An 8,911-nucleotide genomic window follows, 5' to 3' on the forward strand; every position below is an offset into this window, starting at 1 on the left:
TAGAATATGCACAAACATTTTTCTCAAAATCAACATAAAACAGCCTTCGAAACTCATTTTACTTCTGTAATCATACATACTATGTCCAAGTTAAACAGAATATTCAACTAGAAAATAATGTAAAGTGGGACTTCTCTTGTGATATTTGACCAAAATTGTAATTTATTTAATCAACATTAAAGGGATGGTTCACCCAAAAATGAAAATTCTCTCATCATTTACTCACCATCAGGCCATCCCAAATGCGCATAACCTTATTTCTTCAGCTTAACACAAAGATTTTTAGAAGAATATATCCATGCTATAGGTCCATCCAATGCAAGTGAATTGTGGCCATATAAATATAGGGAGAGAGATCATAATTTTTCAAATGCAAAAGTGTGTAAGCCCCCTAGAGCAACATTGATGCTTAACAGGATGTGTAAAAAATATTGGTCTTACAGATATTTGGAGACTTTTGAACCCATCTGGTAGTGTCTATAATTTTTTTCATCACTCCATAAGATTTATTCTAGAGTAGATTTTTCTTTTTTATATTTAAGTCCCTCATTTCATCTGTTGTCGATTGCTCAATTGGAAACATTTTAGTCTCAGATCACGCCCTGGTGAGTTTAGAGATGTTTCCACATATGGAGAAAAAGAAATCATATAATTGGCACTTTAATGCATCCCTGTTGCAGAATCTTGATTTCCAACAAATGTTAAAGACTGAAATCAATGTTTATATGGAGACCAACTGGTCCTCTGTATCCTCTGTGGGCGTGGCTTGGGAAGCACTCAAGGTGGTTCTTAGGGGTCAGATCATACAGTATGCCTCATTTACCAAAAACTCCAAAGCACGAGAACTCGTGGAATTGGAAGGGAATATTAAAAGTACTGAGGCAGAGCTGAAGCGCCGAATGTTGTCTGATGGCCTCATAAAATTGACCCAAATCATTCCGAATGAAATACAAATATAATACTATTTTGTTGTGGAAAGTGGGCTGTTGGTTATTCAGGGCAAGACAGTCATACTTTGAGTCTGGGGACAAAGCAGGGAAGCTTTTGGCTAGATATATAAAGCAGAGAGAGCCTTTTTCTACCATTCCTGTTTAATAAATTAAGCATTTACACGGTAATGCAGAACATCTCCCGTTTTTAAATCCATAAGGATCTCTTTCTCAGTGGTGATTTGGCAGTGGCAGCCGACTCCTCAGCAAGATCTTTCACTCTTCGCTTTCAAATGACGTACATCACTTAAAGCATGATTGTGTTACTCAAGGCCAGCTAGTAGGCTGCGACCGGTACATATAATAAAGATCACACCCACCAAGAACAAACAAATAAATCAATCTGATTGGCTGATGAATCTGACTTTATTTGCTCATTCATTTGCACTGTTGAGGGATTCTGTGGAAATTCTGAAGGCATGAGGGGGTGGAGCTCAGACTCGAGCACAGCTTTGGCTAACGAGCTCAGCTTTGTACATGTGATTTGTGAAACCGTTGTCATGCTTCGCTTGTAAGCATCAAGGAAAAACTAAAAAATGTTCTCTATTTGTTTGTAGATTAATTAAGAGTTGGAAGCGGTTAAAAATACATAGGCAAAAAGGTGATTGAGAATGAAAGGATTAAATTGTTTTATTTATTTGGCATGTTAGGCCAGCAGAGAAGGCTTTGCTGGCCCTGAGAATTCGCCATTGATAGTTGATTATATTAAAACAAGGATAGTGTGTGGAACATTTTTCCAAATCCATCCATCCATCTTCAACCGCTTATCCGAAGTCGGGTCGCGGGGGCAGCTGCTCCAGCAGGGGGCCCCAAACTTCCCTATCCCGAGCCACATTAACCAACTCTGACTGGGGAACCCGAGGCGTTCCCAGGCCAGTGTGGAGATGTAATCTCTCCACCTAGTCCTGGGTCTTCCCCGAGGCCTCCTCCCAGCTGGACGTGCCTGAAACACCTCCCTAGGGAGGCGGCCAGGGGGCATCCTTACCAGATGCCCAAACCACCTCAACTGACTCCTTTCAACGCAAAGGAGCAGCGGCTCTACTCTGAGCTCCTCACGGATGACTGAGCTCCTCACCCTATCTCTAAGGGAGAAGCCTGCCACCCTTCTGAGGAAGCCCATTTCGGCCACTTGTACTCGCGACCTAGTTCTTTCGGTCATGACCCAACCTTCATGACCATAGGTGAGGGTAGGAACAAAAATAGACCGGTAGATCTAGAGCTTTGCCTTTCGGCTCAGCTCTCTTTTCGTGACTACGGTGCGATAGAGCGAGTGCAATACCGCCCCCGCTGCCCCGATTCTCCGGCCAACCTCCCGCTCCATTGTCCCCTCACTCGTGAACAAGACCCAGAGGTACTTGAACTCCTTCACTTGGGGCAAAACCTCATTCCCTACCTGGAGTACGCACTCCATCGGTTTCCTGCTGAGAACCATGGCCTCAGATTTAGAGGTGCTAATCCTCATCCCAGCTGCTTCACACTCGACTGCCAAGCTGATCCAGTGAGAGCTGAAGGTCACGGACCGATGATGACATGAAGACAACATCATCTGCAAAAAGCAGCAATGAGATCCCCAGCCCACCGAACCGCACACCTTCCCCACCCCGACTACGCCTCGATATCCTGTCCATGAATATCACAAACAGGATTGGTGACAAAGCGCAGCCTTGGCGGAGACCAACCCCCACATGGAATGAACTCGATTTCGTGCCGAGGTCCCGGACACAGCTCTCGCTTTGGACGTACAGGGATTGGATCGCCCTAAGAAGGGACCCCCCCACCCCGTACTCCCGCAGCACCTCCCACAGTCTCTCCCGGGGGACCCGGTCATACACCTTCTCCAGATCCACAAAACACATGTAGACCGGATGGGCATACTCCCAGGCCCCCTCCAGGATCCTTGCGAGAGTAAAGATCTGGTCCATCGTTCCACGGCCAGGACGAAAACCGCATTGTTCCTCTTCAATCCGAGGTTCAACAATCGGCCGAACCCTCCTCTCCAGCACCTTGGAGTAAACTTTACCAGGGAGGCTGAGAAGTGTGATACCCCTGTAGTTGGCACACACTCTCTGATCCCCCTTTTGAAGAGGGAACCACCACCCCGTTCTGCCACTCCTTAGGCACTGTCCCAGATTTCCACGCAATGTTGAAGAGGCGTGTCATCCATGACACCCCCTCCACATCCAAAGCTTTCAGCATTTCTGATCGGATCTCATCAATCCCCGGGGCTTTGCCACTGCGGAGTTGTTTGACTACCTCAGTGACCTCCCCAGGGAAATAGAATCTGATCCCCCATCATCCTCCGGCTCTGCCTCTACCATAGAGGGCGTGTTGGGATTTAGGAGTTCTTCAAAGTGTTCCTTCCACGCCCAATAACCTCCTCGGTTGAGGTCAACAGCGTCCCATCTTTGCTGTATACAGCTTGAATGGTTCCCCGTTTCCCCCTCCTAAGGTGGCAGATGGTTTTCCAGAAGCACTTTGGTGCGGACCGAAAGTCCTTCTCCATGGCTTCTCCGAACTTTTCCCACACCCACTGCTTTGCCTCCCTCACGGCCGAGGCCGCAGCCCTTCGGGCCTGTCGTTACCTTGCAACTGCCTCCGGAGACCTCCGGGACAACAAATCCCGGAAGGCCTCTTTCTTCAGTCGGACGGCTTCCCTGACCACCAGTGTCCACCACGGTGTTCGAGGGTTACCACCCCTTGCGGCACCTAAAACCTTGAGGTCGCGGCTCTCCACCGCGGCTTCAGCAATGGAAGCTTTGAACATTGCCCACTCCGGTTCAATGTCCCCAACCTCCGCAGGGATGCCTGAAAAGCTCCGCCGGAGGTGTGAGTTGAAGATTTCGCGGACAGGGACCTCCTCCAAAAGTTCCCAGTTCACCCGCACTACTCGCTTGGGCTTCCCAGGTCTGTCCAGAGTCTTTCCCCACCCCCTGACACAACTCACCACCAGATGGTGATCGGTTGACAGCTCTGCCCCTCTCTTTACCCAAGTGTCCAAAACATACTCGGGTATTCTCCGGGAACCATCACCTTATCGTGGTGGAGAGGTTTGTGTGCCCTTATGATCCTGAGGGTTGTGTTGTCTGGAGCCATGTGCTCCTGGGAGGGTCTCCCAAGGCAAAGTGGTCTCAGGTGAGGGGCCAGACTAAGAATGGTTCACAATGACTCATGGATAAAACGGCAAGAGGAGGAGTTACCCTGCCCGGAGGAAGCCCGGGGCCCCCGTCTGGAGCCAGGCCCAGATGGAGGGCTCGTCGGCGAGCGCCTGGTGGCCGGGTTTGTCACGGAGCCCGGCCGGGCACAGCCCGAAGAAGCGACGTGGAACCCCCCTCTACATCCCTTGGGCCCACCACCCATTGGAGGAACCGCAGGAGTCGGGTGCGCTGCCATATGGGCGGCAGTGAAGGCCGTGGGCCTCGACGGACCAGACCCGGGCAGCAAAGGCTTGCTCTGGGGACGTGGAATGTCACCTCACTGGGGGGGAAGGAGCTGGAACTAGTGAGGGAGGTGGAGCGTTACCAGTTGGATCTGGTGGGGCTTACATCGACACACAGTTTTGGCTCTGGATCCATACTCCTGCATAGGGGATGGACTCGATTCTTCTCTGGAGTTTCCCAGGGTGTGAGGCGACAGGCGGGTGTGGGGATACTCACGAGTCCCTGGCTGAGCGCCACTACGTTGGAGTTTACCCCGGTGGATCGAGAGGGTCACCTCCCTATGCCTACGGGTTGTGGGGGGGAAAACTCTGACTGTTGTCTGTGCATATGCACCGAACAGCAGTTCAGAGTATTCGGCCTTCTTGGAGACCCTGAATGGAGTCCTGAATAGGGCCCCAGTAGGGGACTCCATAGTGATGCTGGGTGACTTCAACGCACACGTGGGAAATGACAGGGACACCTGGAAAGGCGTGATTGGGAGGAACGGCCTCCCTGATCTGAACTCAAGTGGATGTTTGTTATTAGACTTCTGTGCTAGTCATGGATTATCTATAAACAAACACCATGTTCGAACATAAGGATGCTCATAAGTGTACGTGGTACCAGAGCACCCTAGGCCGAAGGTCGATGATCGATTTTGTAATCGTGCCGTCGGATCTGAGGCCATTTTTCCAAATGATTTGTTTAATTCTTTGGGTGAACAAACTGTAAAAAAAAAAAAATTCTAATGAACTTCCAATACATGTACACACACCTGTTAGCACAATAATGCTATCGTTTATAGGTGGATAATATAAGTAATATCCGCTGTTGATAAAAGTTAAAAGAGCACACAAACAAATTATTCCAAGCTTTTTCAAACAGATGTACAGTGGACTCACTGGAAATATTGTGAATACTAAAAGTTGTAAATAGGTGGAAACACACTTTAATTGAAGTTTACATTTGAAAGGGACATCTGTATGTTTCACTTAAAGATTAACTTAGCCATAAATGTTTACTGATTTTGCAGGATGGCCTTCCTTTTTCGATTTGATCAATAAGGACGCTATCACACAAACAGATGACTTTTCGTACGGTATGCACAGAGTGGAGACAACCTGCAGTCAGGTACAAAACCCAGGGTCCTCATGTATATAATCATTCTAAATGTGACCGTACGATAATATCCTAAATGTTCCTGCAAACATTATTTTTAACAGTTTCATTAGCCTTGAAAGTGTCTTATCTAAGATATTTTTTCCCACCATTCTTTGTAGTGTGGCGCTCACCTGGGGCACCTCTTTGATGACGGACCCCGTCCAACAAGAAAGCGCTACTGCATAAACTCCGCCTCCCTCAATTTCCAATCAAAAAGCAGCACCTCTGAGGGGGTGGAGCCAACCGAAGTTGCAGGCCAACCAACATCTAGTAAGAATGAAGATCTTTAATGGGACTTGAAACAGACCAATCAAGTTACAGATGTCATACCTACACTCTTAGAAGAAAAGGTTCCATATAGAACCCTAAAGGTTTCTATTGCTCTCTTCATATTTGGAACCCCTAAAAGGTTCTTTGAGCCAGGTGGAAAGGTTCTATATCAAACCCTTTTTAAGGGTTCTATCAAGGTGGAAAGTTCTATATAGAACCTTTTTAGGGGTTCCCAAAATGAAACCGTAACATTTTTGTTTTGTTTTGTTTTGGTTTTTTTAATAATTTGTTTGGTTTTATTACCAGAAGATCATTTAATGGATATGCAAATTGAATTGTTCAATATACTTGAAATTATACAATAGTTATGAAGAATTGACTTAATAAATCTACAGGTTTGTAATAAGTTAAAAGTTAATTAGTAGTAATGTTATTTTTTATAAAAATCATAAACATGAAATTATTTAACATTAACTATAAGTTAACGTTATAATCATAAGTAAGATTAATAAACAAGTCAAAAATGAAGTAAAAATAAATAAAAACAAATTACCTATGAAAAGCTGTTATGTAACATAATTATCATACTTTTTTACATGACAATAAAACTACAAACACCAAATACTCACAAGTGTAGAAATTAAAACTTTCCATCACTTCCTCTCTTTGACTTTGGTCATTTGACATATTCACAGAGTTTGATTAATCTCTTTATATCAGTGCCGACGGCTTATTTCAGTGCTGTGATGTGCTCCTGAAATATTTTTTTGTTTTTTCGCATGTTATCTAGATGAAAAGAAAATTAATTTATGACATAACCTGGTATCAAGATTACTAGTCAATCCAGGATGTAGTCAAGTTTGACATTACTAACTTCACCGGCCTAGACAAAACAGTTCTTCTTTGTGCTTGCTGAAATAAACGTGCAAGTCATTGTTGACAAGGAGTTAGGCCAAACTAAATAAAAATAACATAACATTAATCAACAAATGAATTAATTTAATTTACTTGCCAAGGTAATGTCGCCCTCCAGCATTCAGCTCATCTGGCATTCTGTGACCGGTAAAATTTGAAATAGAATATTTGCGTGTTTTGATCACTCACGTGAATTGCATATCATCTGCAAGCACACGGCTTAAATGCTCCTTTGTGCAATGTAGATATGAGGGGAAAACAGCGCTACACTAACAAGTTGTTTGCTGTTTATGATAAACACTTTTTTGAGAATTATGAGTCAAGAATAGACTAGCATAGACTATATTAATACAACCTGATGTCTAAAAGAGAAAGGACATTGGATCTGATCATCTGTCATTTATGCTTTTGTAATCAAACCTAAAGGTGTAGAAGTGCATTGTCAAAGTTTTTTCTCATCATCAGTCATTTGTTTTCTGCAGTATGAAATGCTAATGCTAAATTAATGTAGTGTAAAACTTTTTATGAACAAAACTTTCAATAATGTAATGTATGCATACATGCATACATACTCGCATTAAGCAATTGTCAACCCAAAGAACCATTTTGTGCATAAAGGGTTCTTTTTTCTGTACATCTTTGTAATTAGAACTTTTTTGGCATAAAGGGTTCTTTGGAGCTGAATAAAGAACTCTAGGATTCTATATAGAACCCTAAAGAACCCTTTTTTTCTAAGAGTGTAGGCTACTCCAAAGTCACTCCTGAACTTCCAAATCAGGCCTGATGTTTTTCAAGTGATCCATTCTAAGCAACATTTGTCCAAATGATACTGTAGGTCTTTGGGAAACATGGAATGCAATGTCAGATTAGAATGGACTTACGTTTGCTTCTCAACTTAACTGCTTAAAGGGATAGTTTACCAAGAAATACAAATATAACTTTCTTTCTTCTGTGGAAAACAAAAAAGATGTTAAAGGCTGGTAACTCGGGCGAACGGAAATGCAAGCTCATGCAAAGAAATGTTAACATTTTAAGTGTAATATAATTTGTTATTTATGATTTAGAAGCCTTTCCACATGACATCATACCCTGGTCCGTTGCGTTGTCCGAAAAAAGTTTGTGTGCTCATAGCCTAGTGTCACCGCCTCTTTAGGGAGAATGACAGCCTCAGTCACTGTCAACTTTCATTGTATGGGAAAAAGATGGAACAAAAGTGTATGGTGACTGACACTAGCATTCAGCCTAACATCTCCTTGTGTTTACCATTGAAGAAAGACAAATGGGTTTGGAACAAGGTTGAGTAGATTATGACCGAGTTTTCATTTTTGAGTGAAAAACCTGACAAAATAGAGTGATCCAGAAACCTGAAATTGCTCCCAAGAAATTTGCTGTGCTAAACTCTTTTTGAACACTCAGTAGTTGTTTTCATAATGTTAAGACTCTAGACTGTAATATTTTTTCTGCTCAAAGATATATTCAAAGCCCAGTGATTGGAAACAAATTATATATGTATACTTTTTCAGAGCACCATGTTGTTTTTGAAGTGACATGTGATACAGGGAGGTCATGAAGTCTGAAGAAAATGCAATGCAAGTGCTCCTGTGAGCAGTAAAATAAGCACTGAGTGGAGAACAAAGCATTCTTTGAAATAAAATGGAACACATGACAAATGTTTAGTCTGAACACAAATGTAGCCTGACTTTTAAGGGTGCTTTTTTGGTCTCCCTGCTTGCAGTGCCTATTTTTCTTCTGAGTTGAATATTTTCTTGGATATTGATTCACTTTGATTGATAGAATTGTATTGTTCTATATTCATATTGACCAGTGTGAATAAAGAGATATTAAGTATCAGTTGTTGTTGTGAGTTTTGTTTCGCACATATAAAGGACACATATTATACATGTATTATTTATTACTACTAGATACCATACTATCATTATAATATTATACTACTTCAGAGCTGAATTCTACACACATTGAGTTGATTCTTACTTGTGTTGATTCTGCCATTTCAAATGAATCGTGTTCATTCTTGCACATTCAAACTTGCCATTTCATTATCAGTCACAAGACACATGAGAAAAAGTGCAGTTTGCCATTGTTTTTTTGAGGGCATAATGACTTATGTTTTGGTCTGTTTCTCATGCAATTGTATTGTAT

The 8,911-nt window shown here is 43.1% G+C and overlaps 1 protein-coding gene across 6 annotated transcripts in view; it reads left to right on the plus strand.

Moving 5' to 3' along the window:
* msrb3 (methionine sulfoxide reductase B3) overlaps positions 1-8,595 on the plus strand; it is a 30,622-nt gene extending 22,027 nt beyond the window's left edge. For all 6 annotated transcript variants that reach the window (XM_052118987.1, XM_052118986.1, XM_052118988.1 and 3 more), the window contains 2 exons: positions 5,439-5,536; positions 5,686-8,595. In XM_052118987.1, coding sequence (XP_051974947.1) covers positions 5,439-5,536; positions 5,686-5,856 — 269 coding nt within the window. In that variant the 3' untranslated portion in view covers positions 5,857-8,595. The remainder of the gene's footprint in view (positions 1-5,438; positions 5,537-5,685) is intronic.
* The last annotated feature ends 316 nt before the right edge of the window (positions 8,596-8,911 follow it).

This window comes from Xyrauchen texanus, chromosome 45, assembly GCF_025860055.1.
Source record: "Xyrauchen texanus isolate HMW12.3.18 chromosome 45, RBS_HiC_50CHRs, whole genome shotgun sequence".
NCBI classification, from domain to species: Eukaryota; Metazoa; Chordata; class Actinopteri; order Cypriniformes; family Catostomidae; genus Xyrauchen; species Xyrauchen texanus.